The sequence below is a fragment of the Drosophila willistoni genome, assembly GCF_018902025.1.
Source record: "Drosophila willistoni isolate 14030-0811.24 chromosome XL unlocalized genomic scaffold, UCI_dwil_1.1 Seg142, whole genome shotgun sequence".
NCBI classification, from domain to species: Eukaryota; Metazoa; Arthropoda; class Insecta; order Diptera; family Drosophilidae; genus Drosophila; species Drosophila willistoni.
In genome coordinates, this window is record NW_025814053.1 from 1,555,431 (window position 1) to 1,576,266 (window position 20,836).

The window sequence follows — 20,836 nt, forward strand, 5'->3', positions numbered from 1 at the left end:
AGTCAAATAGTTTGAAAAGCAATCTGAAAATTTCGAATGTATTTACTTCTGGCAGAGGGCTCTTTGTATTGTTTTTATTTTTTCTTGGTTTTCCTAAATACCCTGAAATTCCAGTTGCATCATTCCTGCTAAGGCAAAAACAAAAACTCTCAATACTACGTCATGGGAAGATAAACTTAATATTTATCATACATTTGTATGTAATGTATACATTAATTTATAATTTCGTTTCAATTTCAGTGCCAAAAGACACACTTACACACACACACACACACACACACAAGAGAAAACACTTTTATTTTTGTTTTTCCAAAGTTTAATGTGTGTTCTCTTTATGTAGAGTTTTCTGGACCAATAGTAATTACTATTAATTAAGTGTTTGCTGCTTAGTGATCCCCCAAATCTTTGACAAACATCATTTTTTTTTTCAAATTTGTTCTTTATTCTCCCTAAAGCATGCAATAGGCAGTTCTATAACTTACCGTTCAAATGACCTGTAGCTAAAATACAAGATATTCCCTATTTTTGCTCATTTTGTTTTATTGAACTAAGCTTTAGCAATTTTCCCACATTTCGAATCCCTAGATTTGCCATATATACTTTGTTTTGATTTTCAAAGGACAGGAAAATAAATAAAAGAATAACATATCTTATAACAACAAACAATTAACAATGTTTGTGTTCTTCCACCAGATTTTTCTGTTACCACCAAAAAGAGGGAAAAACCAATATCTAACATTGAGTTTTTGAATGCAATTTTCCACAATTTCAAAATAAAAAAATAAAAATAAGGGGGAGAAGCAGAAGAAGTTGAGGTTTTTTTTTAAAAAACTATAAAGCTTCCGATTGCATTTTTCTGTTCTTGTTTTAATTCATCTCAACAAGAGGAAGATTAACTTCAAATCGGTTCAGATCAGCAATAGTAACAATGAATTTGCATAGAACAATTGCTAAGACAAGAGGGATACATACTATACATATATTTATATTCTATAGTTTTCCTATTTCACTCAAATAATGATATTATTAAAGTAATTAATTGATTTTCCTTGCTGAATGTAATGAAATGTACCTAAGTTTTTATTTGTTTCATAAGACTGAATTACTGAAAATATGATTTATTAAAAACAAAAAAACAAAAACAAATAAATATAAACAAAATGACAAGAAAAACAAAATGAAAACAAAAATGTGTATATAAATTAAGCGCATAAAACGCAAACTTTACAACTTTTACTAAATGCAAAAACAAAAAATCATCAAAATTTTTGAAATTATTCTGAACTTATTTATTGAAAAGCAACATGCAAGAAAAAAAATGTTTAAAAAATAAAATACCAAATAAGGGTGAAGAGAGTTGACAAAAAAAGAGAAACACAACTATTAATATAAAATATATATAAAAAAAGAACATAATATATATATATATATATATATTTCAATGGATCGATAAACACAACAAGAACAACAGCAAAAACTAAACAAAATACCACAAACCAAAGTGAAAGAAATTAAACAAAATGATGTTAAATTGTAAGAAAAGAAAACATTTTTTATTCACATACTACTCTTGATTTGTTTTATGTGTTAATAACTTATTAAATGAAATATTTCTTGAGAATATTAAAAAAAAAACCAATAAAAATTGTTAGGATATTCAAAAAATAAAACATATCGGTGACTATTTAATAATTGTTTTGAGCAGTTGGTAAGTACATCAATTGGTACCGACCCAATATGTTTTCTTAATGTATGTGTTTTAAAATTCGGATAAAAAGAAATTTAAAAAAAGGCTATGTTCGATTACGCGGAAGTTTTTATTTCCTTGCAGTAAAGACTGCAATGGGCAAAGGACCATAAATGCATTCAATATTTTCGAGACCCTTACCCTTTTCTCGTATCTTAATCAGTGACTTAAATCTGTAGTGATGGAGATAAGTATATTGATAAATTTTCCAGCGCAAACTGTTCTTTAGGAAGTATTAGTTATAACGGTATTTACAGATGTTACAGAATATTGTATTTACTTTAATAAATGTTTAACTGGCCGTGCCGAAAGCAGAATAAACGAGGAAGAAAGCTGATATTGAACAAATTTATAAACCTGTAGTTTTATTGATTTTTGGATTAAACAAAAGAAAATTTAAAATGTCATGTTTAGCTTTTCTGGCAACCGTTAAATTTGAAAAGAGGTTGCCACCAGTATCCACGACTATCTGGCCACTATTATCGATTGTCATGGTTATTTCTAACGTGTTATCGAATTTACTTCTGGCAACACTTAGTCATTTTTCGCTTGTGGGGCAGAATAAAAGAAATAATTGTAATTTAAAAGGTAATAGAGTGAAATAATTACTTTTCTACTATTTCATATTACTGGAATAGGCAGTAAAACATTCACATGTCTATTATACTTTTGAGTAAACGAAAATAATTTGTTTTCTTATTTGGTTTTTTTTAAGACGTGTTCATAAATTGAGATATCGAGTAATTCGGTATGTGTGGCTGTGTGGGTGTGCAGGCTTGCTACGCCCCTAGAGTGGGGCGGAACTCTAATATTGATAAATTAATTTGAAATATCTCTCTACTCGCACTGTACATAGGCCGAACGCAACACGAATCTTTGCGAAGATGACCGATTCCAAATATTTCACCACCACCAAGAAGGGTGAAATCTTCGAGCTTAAGTCGGAGCTAAACAATGATAAGAAGGAGAAGAAGAAGGAGGCGGTAAAGAAGGTGATTGCCAGCATGACTGTGGGCAAGGATGTATCGGCTCTGTTTCCTGATGTGGTCAACTGCATGCAGACTGATAATTTGGAACTTAAGAAGCTGGTTTACTTATACCTGATGAACTATGCCAAGTCGCAGCCGGATATGGCCATTATGGCGGTGAATACATTCGTTAAGGATTGCGAGGACTCGAATCCCCTTATTCGTGCCCTGGCTGTACGTACCATGGGCTGTATTCGGGTCGACAAGATCACCGAATATCTGTGCGAGCCGTTGCGCAAGTGTCTCAAGGATGAGGATCCTTATGTACGCAAGACGGCAGCTGTTTGTGTGGCCAAATTGTACGATATCTCTGCCACCATGGTGGAGGACCAGGGTTTTCTCGATCAGTTGAAGGATCTTCTTTCCGACTCGAATCCCATGGTGGTGGCCAATGCAGTGGCCGCTCTCAGTGAAATCAATGAGGCCAGCCAATCGGGTCAGCCGTTGGTTGAGATGAATTCGGTAACAATTAACAAGCTGCTTACGGCTCTCAACGAATGCACCGAATGGGGTCAGGTATTCATTTTGGACTCACTGGCCAATTACAGTCCCAAGGATGAGCGCGAAGCACAATCCATTTGCGAGCGTATCACCCCAAGACTTGCTCATGCCAATGCCGCAGTCGTCCTTAGTGCTGTCAAGGTATTAATGAAGCTGCTGGAGATGTTATCCAGTGACAGTGACTTCTGTGCCACGCTTACCAAGAAGCTTGCTCCTCCATTGGTCACACTATTATCATCGGAGCCGGAGGTTCAATATGTGGCTCTGCGTAACATCAATCTAATAGTGCAAAAGCGACCGGACATCTTAAAGCATGAGATGAAAGTCTTTTTCGTCAAATACAATGATCCAATTTATGTCAAACTCGAAAAGCTTGACATAATGATTCGTCTGGCCAACCAGAGCAACATCGCCCAGGTGCTCAGCGAGCTAAAGGAATATGCCACCGAGGTCGATGTGGACTTTGTGCGTAAGGCCGTTCGTGCCATTGGGCGCTGTGCCATCAAGGTGGAGCCTTCGGCGGAGCGTTGTGTATCCACACTGCTTGATCTTATCCAGACCAAGGTCAACTATGTCGTGCAGGAGGCCATTGTGGTCATTAAAGATATCTTCCGCAAGTATCCCAACAAGTACGAGAGCATCATCAGTACTCTGTGCGAGAATTTGGATACATTGGACGAACCGGAGGCAAGGGCTTCAATGGTTTGGATCATTGGCGAGTATGCAGAGCGTATTGATAATGCCGATGAGCTGCTCGACAGTTTCCTCGAAGGATTCCAGGTGAGTGCTCCGCTCTCATTACTTGTTCATGACCTAATTTCTGTCATTTCCACATTTAGGATGAGAATGCCCAAGTACAGTTGCAGTTGCTGACAGCTGTGGTGAAGCTGTTTCTTAAGCGCCCATCGGATACGCAGGAGCTGGTCCAGCATGTGTTGTCCCTGGCCACTCAAGATTCGGATAATCCTGATTTGCGTGATCGTGGTTTCATCTACTGGCGACTCTTGTCTACAGATCCAGCCGCTGCCAAAGAGGTTGTGTTGGCCGATAAGCCACTCATCTCCGAGGAGACCGATTTGTTGGAGCCCACGCTGCTGGATGAACTCATTTGTCATATTAGTTCACTGGCCAGTGTCTATCACAAGCCACCCACTGCCTTTGTGGAGGGCCGTGGCGCTGGAGTACGCAAGTCGCTGCCTAATCGCTCTGCTGGCAGTGGTGCTGGCAGCAACAGCGACCAACCTGAGCCAGGCGCAGGTTCCGAGGCCATGGTCATACCCAATCAGGAGTCGCTCATAGGTGATCTGCTGTCCATGGACATTAATACTCCTGCCATGCCTGCTGCTCCTACAACCACAAGCAATGTGGATTTGCTGGGTGGTGGCTTGGACATACTTCTGGGTGGACCCGCCAATGATGCGGCAGCTCCTGCCGCCGGCGGTGGTGCCAGCAGCCTCTTGGGTGACATTTTTGGTCTAGCTGGCAACTCGCTGTCGGTGGGCGTACAGATCCCCAAGGTCACTTGGCTCCCAGCTGAAAAGGGCAAAGGTCTTGAGATTCAGGGTACATTCTCTCGTCGCAATGGCGAAATTTTCATGGACATGACTCTAACCAACAAAGCCATGCAACCCATGACCAACTTTGCCATTCAACTCAACAAGAACAGTTTCGGCTTATCGCCATCGGCGCCATTGCAGGCTACTCCTCTGCCACCCAACCAGAGCACCGAGGTCAGTCTAGCACTGGGCACCACTGGACCCATTCAGCGCATGGAACCGCTTAATAATCTCCAGGTGGCAGTGAAGAACAACATCGACATCTTCTACTTCGCCTGTCTAGTTCATGGCAATGTTCTGTTTGCCGAAGATGGGCAGCTCGATAAGCGCGTCTTCCTCAATACTTGGAAGGAGATTCCCGCGGCCAATGAGTTGCAGTACAGCCTAAGTGGCGTCATTGGAACCACCGATGGCATCGCCTCCAAAATGACTACCAACAATATTTTCACCATTGCCAAGCGGAATGTGGAGGGTCAGGATATGCTCTATCAATCGCTTAAGCTTACAAATAACATTTGGGTCCTATTGGAGCTTAAATTGCAGCCGGGAAATCCGGATGCCACCCTCAGCCTCAAATCCCGATCAGTGGAGGTGGCCAATATCATATTTGCCGCCTACGAGGCCATCATACGTTCGCCTTAAGCGCCCAAAATAGAAATTTACTGAACAAAGATTGGCAATGGAAACGGAAACGAGGGTTCAATCTACCTTCATTCATATATATACATATAGTGTTTCAAATCTCAAAATAGTAGACAAATTCCACTCCATAAAACCCAAAAGTTTATTTTCAGTTTTAAATTCAATTAGATTCTCATTAAACTGTAAAACGTTATCCTATTATTCAGATTTGTCAATCAATTGTTATGCAAATGTTTTCTCGTTCCGGACCCTTTAATGTCGTCGTTGTAACAAATTATTATTATTACATTAATTATTATCGATTATTATTATAAATAGCATCATGTATTTGCAGAGAAATTGCGTATTTATGCACTTAACACTATAATTCATATATATACACATATATATATATATATATATATATATCTACTATATATACAGAGATATACAAAAATTAAAAAAATTATTTTAATGGAATGCAAAACCCAAATAATGAAAATGAAAATAATAAAGAATTTGCATTCAAGTGCAATCTTTGGATTTGCTTCATTTGAATGCTATTCGACTAATACCGTTATAACAATTAAAAAACAACTATTAAAATCGATTCAATCGATAGTAAATTGTATCACCGCATTCCATAAACTCAAGAATTCTGTTGACTCCTCCGTAATAAATCATGCAACAAATTAATGACTTAAAACACAAATATATAAATATAAAATAAACATACATATTTAAAAAATATTTTTTTTACTATTACTGGGAATTTTGGACCTTAGCTATGGATACCTAGGACAGATCCCCATAGGAGCCCATGAGCATCAAAAATTGTGAAAAATTCACCGGAATTTGAACCGGGGGAATACAGGGACCCAAAATGTGTTAGGTAGAATTGCAAATTCGATTTAAGGTTTTTAGAATTATTGAGAATTCGCTCTTTATTTCTTATATGAAATGCCTTTTATAAAGGCCTATAATCTGCAAAAGATAACTCAATTGTTGTAGGAGCTGCTTAGATTAGAAATTGTATAGGTTTTCTACTGTGTTGCATACTTTTTATACCATATGGTATATTAAAGTCGCCAAAATGTATGTAACAAGCAGAAGGAAGCATCTCCGACCTCATAAAGTGTCTACATTCTTGATCAGGATCAACAACCGAGTCGATCTAGCCATGTCCGTCTGTCCGTCCGTCTGTATGAACAAGCAGATCTCTGAGACTATAGGAGCTAGAGCCACCAAATTTGGTATGTAGACTCGTGTGGTATGTAAATGTATAGAGTTAATTGGAATTTTGGCCACGACCCCTTACGCCCCCAGAATTTACATAAAACTATTTTTCTTAAAAAGTATAACAGCTAGAGACATTAAATTTGGTTTACATACTCGTTAAGTTAGCGCGCAGAAAATAATTGTTTCAACTTTTTGCTACGCCCCCTTCCGCCCCCGGAATTTACATAAAACAGATTTTCTTACCGACATTAAATTTGGTATGTAAACTAGCCTAATAGACGCGCAGATATTGACTATTTAAACATTTTGCCACGCCTAGTTCCGCCCCCGCAAACTAAACAAAACTGATTTTCTCGAAAGCTAGCAAAGCTAAAGTAACCAAATTTAGTACGTATACTGGCTTAGTACGCGCGCAGAACATATACATATATTTTAATATGTTGCCACGCCCACTTCCGCCTCCATAATTTAGAAAAAACCGAATGGTTCTTGCAATTTTATGACCATCGCAATTAAATTTGGCAGACTAATTAATCTTATCTACCAAACTACCAAATTTTATTATCGGACCTAGAAACATGCAAAATATACGTATGAACGTATTTTGCTACGCGATCCATAAGGGTAGAATTGGCCGTTGGCTAGTGGCGGCGCTAGAGTGCTCGAGTGTTTGTAGAGTGAGCGCGATAGCATATGGTATGAGGGCATGTTAAAACAATTTAATAGACATACATTTGGTTTTCGAAATTTTAAATATTTGTTTCACGTGGTGTATGGTATACCCAAGTCGGCGAGTCGACTTACTTCATTTTGTAATGAAATAGCCAAGTAAAAAAAAAAACAAAATATTTTAAAATAGTTCTTTATTTTCAGGTAGAATTGTTAGATTTTCATTTTTTTTGTTTAATATTTTTCTTATTAGAATCACCCTTTTTGACGAATAGAACAAAAATATCCACGCCAACATGTTCTCTCCGCATTTTTTGTTTTTCAAAAATACATTTTCAACATTTGACAAGGCGAAAGCAAGATTAAATTGACCAAAAGTTGTAGCTAGGATGTTCCCAACAATATATTGAATGCTACTTATGGCAAGATGGTGCACTTAAGGATTAAATTCCGTCTACCAATTTTTTCAAACGCAACGGTTACACCCGATGTTATATGCATAATCTGTTAACCTGCTTATGTTAACCGGTTATGTTATGTGACAGGGAAGAACAAGAAGAATTTATAAACCAAAAGAAGAAAGGATAAAACATGCGCTGTTTGCATTCCGGCCCAGTTTAGGTCATCCCGCTTTCTCGCATGGGAAATGGCCAACCATTGCCCACCATATTTATACATCTGCCCTGCTTGCTCCACTTACAAGGATGTGCAAGGATTTCGTTAAGCATGTTGTCCATTTAGTTGGGGTTTGTTGTTTTGGGTTTGGGGCACCACAAGCGAATTCGTCTTGGCCCCGATTGTAACAGACGCCCAGTCCATCCGTTTCCATCATTACCAAACTGGGTGTACACAATAAAAGTAAATAAAATCTTAAATCAAATGGCTGGATAAGAATTAAAAGTTGTAGACTTCTGCCCAAGTTACACAAGCATCTCCAAGAAAATAAAAAAAAAAACAAAGGTTTACTTAGGTCAACAAAATAATAATAATAATTGTGCGTCCTGCCACTAAAAAGCTCCGCCCTTTTTTGGAAAAAGAGGAAAAATAGAACAAGGATTTAGCCTATGGGGAGGATGTGTGGCATGTGCGACGGAATGTACTTGGGATGAAAACAAGCAATATACAGCAACAACAACAACAAACGAACGTATAAAACATTTGTGATTGTTAATTAAAGAGTCCTGCAACAGGGAGTATGAGAACGGACGATGATGTGGTATATGATGGCCAGGATTCTGGACATGACGATGTAACCAAGGGTATTTCCCAAATGGACTGGCCGTTTCTCATCAAGGTAAGTAAGTGGTATGGAGTGAAATATATGACAAGCATACCTTATTTTTTCTCATATTGAGGTTATGTTGAAACAATATGCAAGCGATTTGCATACATACGTATGTATGTATGTACATACCTTGCATAAAAAATTTACATTTGTATGTACATACATATATGCATGCATACATTATAATTAAGTAGGAATTTAGTCAGGCGACTTTTTCCAAAATCTACATTTATAGTTTTATCGTAAAATTTTAAAGATTAAGTATGTAAATAATGATAATAGTTCTAATTGTTGCTATACATATATGTATGTATATATATTTATATCTTTTGTTTACTACTTAATATATGCACATGTACATATGTACATACATAAGGTGCGCGCAATAAGTAAGTGGGACAAAGACTCATCACATTATTTTGTCCAAAATATGCAGTTTTTCGTTTTTTCTTTTCCTTCTATATTTTAGTTGTATTGTTCTTCAGCAATGACCAAAAATTTGTGAAAAAGTTTCACACGGTTATCCAAATACATTAATTTTTAGAAGCCAATGTTGAGTTTTGCGAGCGAAATAAGTAAATGGGACAGATTGCTTTGCTGTCATTTCTGGTTAGATAAGCACATAAAATTGGTACTTTGAATAACAAATTTTTTTTAAATCTTTTAAAATTAACAAAAAAAAAGTGATTTTCAGGTTTTATTATATTTGTTGCTATTCGTAACTGTTTTTTTATTGAAAAAACGGCAAGTTTTGCACTCTTATCTGATGGAGAGCGTGAGAGATTTGTGGCACTGTGTGATGTGGAGATCTCAATTAGCTAAATTGCAGAACATGTTGGCGAAAATAAAAACACAGTGAAAAATGACTTAAAGACCGGGAAAATTATGGAAGAAATCCCCGTTCTGATAGCCCAATATTGAGTGACAACTGAATATGAAATCTAGCGATCGAATAAAATATCAGCGCATCCCAAATAGAAAGTAATTTTTCTCTATCGATATCCACGAGATGCGTGCATAAATCCTGCAGTGATCATATAATGCTTTATATAGAAAAAAACTCATGCAACCGGAGCTATTGCTTAGGCATAAAGCCACTCGTTTACATGTTGCCAACAAATACAAAGTTTGTACTCTCAGTTTGAACTGTGTGGAAAAATATTGTTTTTAGTAACCAAAAATGTTGAATTTAGATAAACCCGAGGGGTATCGCTATTAAATTCACGATTTGCGCGCCCTAAAACAAGTCCATGTGTCCAGAAATTTGTATATGATTATATGGACGGAATTCCCGCTTATTGAGAGGACTCTAAAGTGTTTTATAACGCATAAAATAAATGCATAAAACTATGTTGAGTTGTCCGAGATCGTTTTTGTGCAATTTGGAGAGGATACATACATTTTCTAGCGTGATAATGAACCCAATCATAAAACAAAACTCACAAAAGCTTATTTAAAAGTATCTCAAATTCTTATTTTAGACTGGTCAACAAGCAGACTAGACTCAAATCCGATCAAAAATCTTTTAGGCATATTGATTTAACGGCTTTAGACCCACGGAAAGCAATATTCAAATATAAAAGGCTTATAAGAAGCCATTTTTCAAGAATCGGACAAATTGGACATCCAAATGCTCCAAAACACGCTTAATTAAAAGGCAGCTCGTATACTGCAATTGGTAAGAAACAGAGGAGAGGGCTATTCAATCGTTTAAAGTTGTTTCAGTTGGTTTTTTATTTTTCATTTTAAAATTAGGACACAAATTAACAATTTGTCCCAGTTACTTATTTCGTTTGAAAATATTTTGTTTGATTTTTTTCTAATTTTGCCCGAAGCTTTTTTCCATTTTAATGGGCTGAAATATATTTATAAATTTAAGAAGTTTAAAGATAAATTTATTTTATTTTAATATCTTTATCGGTCTAGTTAGTATAGATAGCAATGTAGTGTCCCACCTACTTATTTCGCGCACCTTATGTATGTAATTATACATAGGGATTACCCTTTTTCTATTAAAAAAAACAATTTTTTAATGTATGACAGCTCTTTGTTTTTTATATGTATATGTACATATGTAGGTGTATGTATATCTGTGTGTGCTTTTGTGTACCTTACTTGTCCTTGATCGAATTCCAGTGCAGCTGAACCAAATCCTGACCTAACCTGACTTGCTGACCTGACCTGCTCGGCACCAATGTAACCCTAACTCCATCTCCAATTTTTTTTTTTGTGTTCAAAAAAATTAATAGTTTTATTCGTAAAATGTAATCCAATGCATATGATTTATATGCATAAGTATGTAGCGTGCTCAAATTTATTTGGCATTACAAAAATTGATCAATACGAAATATATAAAAACTTTTGGAGATCTATATAAAAGTGAAAACGATAGAAAGATATAGAAAGTAAAAAATAATAATTCCTGAAGCCTTATTTAAATTCATGAGCATAAGGACTATTCCAATCCCGGTCGAAAACCGGTTGCAAATCGTGACGAATATTCTAATCACTTTCCGTGTTATGTGTCTTCCTTAGGGTCAGACCGATGCCAGCAGTGTTGGTAAAATAGTCGCCAGACCAATTCGAAGTCCCTATATATGCAGCTCGATCTGTAACCATATACTTGTTGTGATTGACACGTGTAAAGGGCAAGGATTTTTGATCGGGATCAACGGGCACAATGAAACGCCGAACTTCGATTGTAATATTTTCCTTCGGCGCAGTGAGTTGTTGAATTGAACGTAGATATTTATCCTCAGAGGGGTTCGAATGCTTCTACCAGGAGATAAGCAGTCTCACCGTCACGCCCAGCTTTCAACAGCTGCCCGACGAATGCATCATCAATGTAGGGCCAATAGTGTCTACTTTTTTCGTAAATAATTAGAGAATAATAATAATTGACAGCAATATCTACAAACAATACGGCTTTGTCTATGACATCAATTATAGCATCCAGGTCACTTTTGGGTGCTAGAGAAGGCGGAGCAGCTGATATGAATGCTTGCATTGAAATATTTCCATTCAATTGTAGATTGATGGGAGAGTCGATATTGTATTCGGTGTAAAAATCTCCACTCCAAGAAGGTAATTGGTCTGGCTGTTCAGAACCCAAAACCCAGTAAGCCTAAAATATTTTACTCACATCGGCTGCTAAGTCTGGACAATTTTCACCGAGTATCCCCATCTCCTTGACCTGTGTGAGGGCACGCCAATCCATATTGGCACTACCTATGCAGAACTCCACCACCAAAGTACTTGGGCATGTTTATGGAAACAACATCGGCAGCTCCATTGCTGGCCAGGAATTTGGTGTCCATGTTCGGTGGTACACTTGAAGGCTCACTTTGGGCAATGCGGATTTTCAGTCTCTTTGTGAGATCACTATTATCGCCATTGGACAACAAACGATTAAAGATCTCCTCACCCTGTTTAGTGCTGCTATGATTAGTGCCGGTATCTTTACCTCTTAGCGTCCAATAGAATGACCCAATGTCTATTGTTGAGCTGGCATTGTCCAGAAGTTTAGTCCATGCCTCAAATGTGCACATGTGACTAGTATTGTTTTGGGTATAGTTAAGGCCAATTGGGATTGTTTTTACTAATTGCATATCGCAACTATAACTTAACTTAACTTTCGACTGGTAGCCCTTTGGCTCATGGTTTCGTCCCGGCTGCGTGGGCGATTGAAAAAGTGAGGCTCCCAGAAAAAGCAATAGAAAGACCGATAAACATAACATTTGTAGAGCATGTGCAGCCTTGGCTCTTTGTCGGTCACCATTCTCTTCCTGATCCCCCTCGGCATTACTCAGATGCTTATACGGCAGCATTTTGGCAAAAGAAAACTAATTTTCCTTCGTTCTATTCCGTTGACTTACTGTTGATGCGACACAGCATCAACTCCTTGAGTTAACCAATGATAATGCTAAACGATCGTGTCACGATTAGAGATGGGCACAATTTGCACTCCTTTACTGTTGGCTAAATGTACATACATATGTGTCGCTCTCTTTCAGCCGATAGTTTGCCTTTAACTACTGCTGTCTCAAAATCAAACACATCTCGTTCAAAAATAATTAATTGGATGTTTTATTCGCAGTGTGTCCTTCTCGGCTTACACAACAGAGAACAGAGAAATTACATTCCCTTGCTGATGATTCGTTGCCTTCTTTTTCTTTTTTGCTTACTTTGCAGGGCATATTACAAAGCCAGACATGTGCGCTCAGCACACCGGATACCGTGGCCGCTCTCCTTTGGGCCATAGTGGCCGTCTTCGGGATTGTCTACGCTCTACTTGGCTATCGATGTTTGCGCGCCGTTGGCTTCCTGAGCGGCTTGATGGTGGGCGCCAATGGCATCTTCATATTGCAGGACTTTCAGATCACATTCCTGGGGAAACCGGCGGACTCGGCATTGGCCATAGTTGCCGGACTCTTGGGTGCTGTCCTGGGCTCCACCTATCCCGTGGCTTCGGTTCTGATAAGTGCATTCGCCGGAGCATTGCTGTCCGGAGCAGCCATGGCCGTGTGTGTGGCCACAATGCCGGATAATGAATTTGGGGTAAGTCCTAAGAATTTCAGTTTACCTTTTCGATCTTCTCTATTCATTCGCTTCTATGTACATATGTATCTGTCCCACTCAGTATCGTGAGATATATGTGGCTGTGGTTGGTGGTGCCGTCATCTGTTCGGTGCTGACTCTCTGCTGTGTTAAATATGTCACCATTCTGACATCCAGCATCGTGGGCACCGCCATGATCCTGTGTGCCATTGATTTCTTTATGCACGGCCTCGAGACAATTAACTGGGTATGCGTTAAGACGGAGTGGGTGAACTGTGTACCTAATCTCTGCCTGCTTTGTTACAGATTTTAAACATGAGGCCGCATCCTATGCCGCCTCCCTGCTATGGCGGCGTATTAATAGCTGCTTGGCCCGTAATGATTGTCATTAGCATTATGGTGCAATGCTTCATTACGGCCTGGCGGGTGGACCATCGTAAGCGTCTCTATATGCGCCACCATAATCATCACAATCCAGGACATCATCATTCGGGTCACATGCCCTCACATGGCCACAGTCAACAACAGGCTATGCCTGGCGGCGGTGGCGGCGGAGGAACTGGCAGCGGTTCAAATGGAGGCGGTCATGGTGCTCCAATGAGACGTTCCCAGTCGCGCACACGAGAAACGCGCGAAGAGGCCAGACAGCGAAAGTTTCGGTACTTGTATCAGGTGCGAACGGCTCGCGGCGACATTATCTCTCAGGTGTGTTTAAACCGAACCAAATGATGGAAATGGTTTCGAATCTTCATCATTGAATGTGTGTTTCTTGCTTTTGCAGAACTTTGTATCCGCTCTGCAGAAACGCATTCAGCTGAGCGGCACAGAAACACCATCGGAGCGATCGATTAAAACCAGTTCGAATGAACGTAATACATTCCGGAGTGATCGCACCCATTTCACCACCATACATGATCCCGATTCCGAGTTGTGCGACAAGATTGAGATTGTGCGTGACATTGGATAACAAACAAGCAATAGCTACATGTAACTATATCCGTAAGGGGGGACAACAAATGCTTAGGTGTATGGGTGCATACATAGGTCGGGGGTAGGGATTCTAATTCTGAGATATTGTAGAGGGAAGTGGTTAGGGATTAGTTGGCAAACGGTTACATGTTCAAGCTATTAATTTTGATAGGCACAAAGTGCCCCACACACATACACACTCCCACTCACACAGATAAATATAAAACAGATTGATTGATCAAATAGAGATGCGAGAAATGATTTATTGGGAAGCTTTAAATATCAACGGATAATACATACACATAAACACACACTTACATACTCGTATATAGTACCTACTATATGATATAGCTTGGATATATATATATACAAATATATATATATTATGGAAATTAACACATTTTAATGGTACCCAAAGCTAATCTAATTGAAAGCCAAAGGAAACTCTAATGAGTAGAAATTCTAGTTTTAAGTAAGGATTGTTGTGACCCAAGATATTGTCGTTAAAATCTATAAAAGTGTCAGATGAAACGTCGTTTGCATCGGTTTTTGAACATAAAATTTTCAAGCAAAGTTCACTTTAAGTTAGTAATAGATCAGAATGAAACAAAAGAATAAAAAACCAACTTGAAACTTTATGGTTTCCGTTTCTAGATATCAACAATCCAGTAGGATTACTCAAAACACAACATCTATATTTGTCTCTCCATAACTCTTTCTCTATGCAATTCAAAAGAGTTCGTTTATAGGATAAGTAGGATGGTCGTAGAATATATATCACATCAGATGTGAAACTCGATTCACTCACTTAAAAGCTATAGTCTATGGAATCCAAGCACTTCATTAATTTATGAATCAAAACTCTATACGAAAACCAAACCAAAATCTCCCTATACAGATACATACATACTTGGTATAACTAGCATGGCTAGCACTATAATTTAGCTACAGCCAACTGGGAAATTGTTACAAATTTTGTTAAATTTTATAACCGAACGTCCTGGATGTGGATGGGATGGCTAGGTAACCTTTGTTTAAAAAATTTAATGATACACTACATACAGACATTAGATGATACAGAATACTACTATAAATTGACTTTCACAGGTGATGAATCATTCAATATATATATATACATACATATGTGTTTATCTCTTAGAGTAATTACTTGCGTATTCCTACAAATATGTATTCATGTTTCCTTCAACATATATGTGTACACACACACAACAACACTACAATAAAAAGCTAAGACACACATCTCAAAATCAGTTATTTTATATACCTAAAAGACAACAACAAGAACCTATTGCAAGTACAATAATTAAGTATTACATTTAGTATTACGTATTAAATAACAAATACGTACTACATTCTTGCAAAATTGAAATTTTAAAAACTTGTATAGACATAAGCAAAGTGTTTAACAGACCTTGAAAGACGAAAAACAAATTATCATACCATTTGTAATTCGATCGATCGATCCGTCACACACACACACAAATACTTGAAAAATTAAATTTTCTAGATACAATGCAAACTGCTGGTACAAATTCAAATTCATCTCCCAATAGATTCAGTTTTAAAAAGCGATTGAAGCAAACATACATACATATGTACATATATGTGTATTGATGTATGTGCATAATGGATATACATATAGTGATATCTCTCCAATCAATCTACAGATTAGACATTTACCCCAAATCTCGATCAGAATTCTCATTTTAGTTGTCATATAATTGCTGCCGTCCGCAATTGTAAAACCTTTAATTTTCTTACTCATCGTGTTTATGCTATACAATTATAATCTTACATTAAATACCGTCGTAATATAATATATATTTACATATATAATTTGCCATTTGGTGGTAATGTTGTCTAATCGTATAAGTTGATATATATAAAAATCTGTGGCATTTGATTAACACATAACTTTTAGCTTAAGCAAAAACAAAAAATGAAAAGAAATGGAAAAAGAGAAAAAGCATTTAAAAACAAAACAAATTTAACTCCCAATAACAATAAAAAAAAATTTGCATACTAAAGTAGTGGAAATCTCACAGATAATTTTATATATAAATATAGATTACTATTTAGAGGCTAAACACACGCATTTAAAAAAAAAAAAACATTTATAAACTTAAAAGAAATATATAAAAACAAAAAACAAAAAAACTTTTATACTACCAAAGGCTTTGATAAAAAAACTCCATTTAGATTCCGGATTCATTCAGCGGATGCAGATTTACGTCAACTTCTTAGTTATCCCAGATCCATTGATGACATGAAGGAGTGTCCATCTCTGCATATACAAACCTGGACCATATGATGACCCCACCTGCAAAGGAGTGTCCATCTTAAGAATATAGAGATTTGTTTTTATAAGTTTGGTTTTCAATTTAGTTTATTGGATTGAAATACACTTTTCTAACAGTTGAACCCGGGTGACCGACCGACGGGTGTATGTGTCTGTCTTTGGGTCTTTGCTTGTTCGTGTGTGTGTGTGTGTCTGTGGGTGGTTGTTGTTGTTTTTCGTATTCACTACTAATTTGTCTCCATTTGCCCCATTAACTACTGCTGTTGTTGTTGTTGTTGCTGTAGAAGGTAGTGCATTTATGTGTGACTACTGATGGGAGGCTGTGGCTGGGGAGAGGGCGCTTAAATACGACCCGGGAATGTGCCGCTCTCGCGCTGGTCGTCCCACCTCTCCACCCAGGCATTGGGACACATCGTTTTGTAGACCTTCTGGAAATAGTTGCATGGCGCAAAGTTCTCGCCGCGCTTCTTCTGGCAACGATGGAAATCAATGTAGGATTGATAGCAATAACGGGTCACGTTCTGATTGGGGAAACGTGGATCGAAGGGGGCGGTCTCCAGCTTGTAGGCGGACATGTCGCTGCTGTTGCTCTTGTCGCTGTTTTTGTTTTTAGACATGAAAAATTGCATATAGACACTTTTAGTTGAAAAAACAAAAGGAAAACAACTCGAACAAAACAAAGAGACAAACAACAAAAAAAATTACGTATATATATTTATATATATATATAAAGACATAAAGAAACGCAAAGAAATTATAAATGTGTAAATGCATTATATAGCGGAATGAACGATGCATGAGGGTTAATGGGGGAGGGGGGATTAAGGTTTAATGAAATAATAATCGAAATCAAAGATAGTAGAATCGAAGCAAATTTCAGTGCCCAATAAAATATAAATAGTTGGAGAAAAAGAGACAGATATATAATATCATATACATTAGAGTTTTCATTAAATTGTTGTCGATGCTTAGATGAGCGTTTTAAAAAATACATTATATATATATGTAGTGTATACACATATGTATATGTATATAGAATTTCACTTTTATGTTTTTGTTTGGTTATATATATATGTAGGTATAAATCTGTACAATACGACTTAGTGGCTAACGAGGCATCAGCTCTTTGTAAAGAGTCCAATGGAAATTACACAAAATCATTCAGATTAGGGGAATAAAGGGGTAGGATATAGTGTCGATTGTGTGTGTGTATTTTTGTGTGTTTGTTATTTTTTTGTTTTTGTTTTATTTTTTTTTTTTTTTGGTGTGGTAGAAACATTTATGCCATTTCTTGCGTTCAAGTTCAATTTCCCCCTACTTAACCAACGGCCTCTTGCCATTATCTGTATCGCAGGCATTGCTTTTATATTTATTCACTTCGGCCAAATAGAGCGACCAGAAATCCTTGGGATCCACATCCCGATCATTTGGTGTCTTTAGCTTGGCCACAACACCAGTTTTAAGTATCTTTCCACCACGACGACGACCCACCATGGGTGGAGGTGGTGCCGATTTGCCAGCCGCTGTGGCAGCTATATATGGGGCAGCTGCACTAGTTGCCGCACCGACAGCAATAGCTGGCAGCAGAGATCCATTTGGCAATGTCGATGGTGTCAGTGCTCCAGCCAGTCCAGCTGCTGCTAAGGATGATGATGGTGATGCCGATATTGATGATGTCGATGTGCATGATCCGGCTACATTCATGACCAATGCTGATAATTGCTCTCGATTATGACTATTTTCGGTCATTTCTGTCTGGGATTTTGTTGGTTGCTGTTGCTGCTGTTCTTGCATTTTCTTAAATAACTCCATAAATGAACCATCATTGGCAAAAACTGGATGCGACGGAGGCTCTGGTTTTGGGGGTGGATACACTTTACCCTCGCGGGCCAAGGCTTCACGAAGTTTTTGTTCCATTTCGCGGTGAATGCGCTCCTTATCGAATGGCTCATCGATATCCAGATTGTAGTAAGCACCCACAGCGGACATGGCATTGATTTTGCTAGAATGTTGTTGCTGCTTATGATTGTCTCGTCCAGAGGAGGATCTGCTGGCGGATTGCTGCAATGACGACGAAGAGGAACTAGTCGAGGATGATGACGCCTGATGATGATGATGAGAATGATGACGGCGCTCCGGCGAGTCTGATGAACGACGATGATAAGAGGAGCGGCGACCAGAATCTCTATCATGTTCGCGTTCTCTATCCTTAGACCGTTCCCTGGAATCTCTGTCTTTATTATGATGAGGTCGACGCTGTGTTTGCTGCTGCTGTTGTTGTTGTTGGCGTCTACGACGTTGTTGTCGCTCCCAAGAACGGCTACGACTGCGGCTGCGACTACGGCGCCGACGGTGCTGTTGCTGCTGTCTACGTTCTGGAGATTGACTGCGACTGCGACTTCGACTACGTTCGCGTTCCCGCTCACGTCTATATGAGCCCCGATGTTGTTGGTGGCTTGAACGTCCGCCATTGCCGTTGCCGCCACCACGTCGCTGCTGATCCTCTTGATCCTGTTGATAGTAGGGCAAACGAGCCGCCGACATGTCGATCTGCAATTCGAAACTATGCCGCGTTAAAAGCATATTTTTTATTGCAGAAATGTTTCGGTTTTTGCTTTTTATACCTATGTATATGCACAAACACAATTGGCTTAAGTTTTGCTTTTTCTCTCTCCGCTTATATTGTGTTTGATCCCTTTTTGTTTTGTTTTAAATTTCTTTAGTGTTTTTTTGACTTGGTTGACGTTGCCTTCTGGGATTGATTGGAGGCCAGAGAAAAGTAGTGGGAAGAGAGAGTAAAACTCACTAAAGCGAAACCGTATCATCTCTACTACAACTATAACGGTTTCTTTCGATTATCATCGAATCTTCTGCCTATCACAATAAGCACCGTTGGACTAGAACTGGGCCCCCTCCCCCATTTAATTTGCGAACCGTTATTGTTTTTTTCATTTTTCTTTGTTGTTGTTATCGTAACGAAAGTAACCGAAACAGATTCAACTTGTACGTTTTTCGTTATCAATTTGATTTGCATTAGAGAGAGAATTTAGGCATATAAAGAAAGCAAGGGCTACCGAAAAAAACTAGAAACTTAATTTCAAATAGTTTGCATGTAGCAGAGTGTAGAAATGTCAATTTTGTAGTTTTTTGGCAATTCAAATTCTCTCGTTGGTGCGAGGGGAGGGTGGTACACTAATAATGTTATTCGAAAGAGAGGGATTACTTTTTTGCACTATCTTTCCCACACATCCTTTCTCTTTCTTAGTCTCTCTCTTTCACAAAACATACATTCTTATGCAATTTGTTTTTGTTTTCTTTTGTTTTGTAATAAGGAAGAATATTCAAAATTTACTTGTTATACCGCTGATGAGGATTGTCCACTGATGCAAATGGCTGATGGATGACAACGACGACGAGGTCGAGACGAAGTAGACGTAGTTTCGATTTCTCCTCCTTTTGCCGGGTGTTACGGGATGTTACGATGTGTTGGTTGCTTGGTCGGCAGCGGCGGTGCGGCGTGCGTTAGCTTGCGCTTACTGCTTGTGTGTGAGGATGAGGAGATTTGTGCTTGCTTGTTTTACTCTGACTCTGAAATCGTATCGGAGGATATTTGTCCTGCATGGAAAAATGACTTGAACGCATGAATACAAAACGTTACTTCGACCAAAACGTCGTGCTGATTGAATTGATATTGTCTTTTTTTTTTGTTTTATTTTCTACTTGATTTGTTCGTTTTTTTTTTTGTTTCTTTTGTGGTTAGATATATATAAGGGATACATATGTATATACTAAGACTTGGATTTTGGGTTGGGTGGAGGGCAGGGTCTGGGGCGGGAATAGGACTTAACTTTGACTTGCGTTTTGTTTGATTTTTTTTGCACACTTAGAACTTATGTAACTCGAATATAAAACTTAATATGTTCGCGCATATAACCGTAACTTACTCAGGCGGATGATAGTTAGAATGTAAGTTAATTATTGAAACCTCAAACTAATAGGTATATACAATTAGATTAAATTAAAACTTATGTAATTCTATTTTTTTTTTTCGATTTTTTCTTTTTCTTGTGCAGTGATGTCAATGCATGTGTGTGTGCGTGTTAATGTGTATGTGGGTGACAATTGGTCATGTGTGTGAGTTTGCTGGGTTTTAATACCCAGACTTACGGTTTTTTTTTTGCTTTGCGAATGCATTTATTATTTAGTTGCGTTTCTTTACTTTATTAAATTTGATTCTACGCTTTTTTTCCAGGTGTTAACATACCTTTGTTGTTCCGAAAGTACGACGAAAATCTTTTATTATGTAGTGCTAGAGCTGGACGAAGAGTCGATTATGTGAGGAAT

The 20,836-nt window shown here is 38.0% G+C and overlaps 4 protein-coding genes across 10 annotated transcripts; 2 read left to right on the forward strand and 2 right to left on the reverse strand.

Moving 5' to 3' along the window:
- The first annotated feature begins 2,261 nt into the window (after positions 1–2,261).
- On the forward strand, positions 2,262–5,988 carry LOC6652895 (AP-1 complex subunit beta-1). Of its 2 annotated transcripts, none has more exons than XM_023181315.2 (3): positions 2,262–2,335; positions 2,604–4,056; positions 4,116–5,988. In XM_023181315.2, exons 2-3 carry the CDS (start codon positions 2,632–2,634, stop codon positions 5,472–5,474), a joined length of 2,784 nt encoding a protein of 927 aa, XP_023037083.1. In that variant the 5' UTR covers positions 2,262–2,335; positions 2,604–2,631; the 3' UTR covers positions 5,475–5,988. The 2 variants fall into 2 exon arrangements, with proteins under 2 accessions (XP_023037083.1, XP_046867636.1); XM_047011680.1 differs by lacking the exon at positions 2,262–2,335 and adding an exon at positions 2,463–2,495.
- Positions 5,989–7,577: 1,589 nt separating this feature from the next.
- On the forward strand, positions 7,578–14,417 carry LOC6652896 (transmembrane protein 198). The gene is made up of 5 exons (XM_002075275.4): positions 7,578–8,655; positions 12,838–13,203; positions 13,286–13,450; positions 13,510–13,908; positions 13,985–14,417. The coding sequence occupies exons 1-5, from the start codon at positions 8,557–8,559 to the stop codon at positions 14,168–14,170; spliced, it is 1,215 nt and encodes a 404-aa protein (XP_002075311.1). The 5' UTR covers positions 7,578–8,556; the 3' UTR covers positions 14,171–14,417.
- Positions 14,418–16,561: 2,144 nt separating this feature from the next.
- Positions 16,562–20,819, reverse strand: LOC6653072 (cytochrome c oxidase subunit 6B1). The gene is made up of 2 exons (XM_002075277.3): positions 20,757–20,819; positions 16,562–17,089 (listed from the first exon to the last, which is right to left on the reverse strand). Exon 2 carries the CDS (start codon positions 17,065–17,067, stop codon positions 16,834–16,836), a length of 234 nt encoding a protein of 77 aa, XP_002075313.1. The 5' UTR covers positions 17,068–17,089; positions 20,757–20,819; the 3' UTR covers positions 16,562–16,833.
- Positions 17,529–20,813, reverse strand: LOC6653073 (pre-mRNA-splicing factor 38B). 6 transcript variants are annotated; one of them, XM_023181361.2, is made up of 3 exons: positions 20,757–20,813; positions 19,854–20,107; positions 17,529–19,042 (listed from the first exon to the last, which is right to left on the reverse strand). In XM_023181361.2, exon 3 carries the CDS (start codon positions 19,034–19,036, stop codon positions 17,807–17,809), a length of 1,230 nt encoding a protein of 409 aa, XP_023037129.1. In that variant the 5' UTR covers positions 19,037–19,042; positions 19,854–20,107; positions 20,757–20,813; the 3' UTR covers positions 17,529–17,806. The 6 variants fall into 6 exon arrangements, with proteins under 6 accessions (XP_023037129.1, XP_002075314.1, XP_023037126.1 ...); XM_002075278.4 differs by having other exon boundaries at positions 19,845–20,107; XM_023181358.2 differs by having other exon boundaries at positions 17,529–19,055; positions 19,845–20,107.
- Positions 20,820–20,836: the final 17 nt, after the last annotated feature.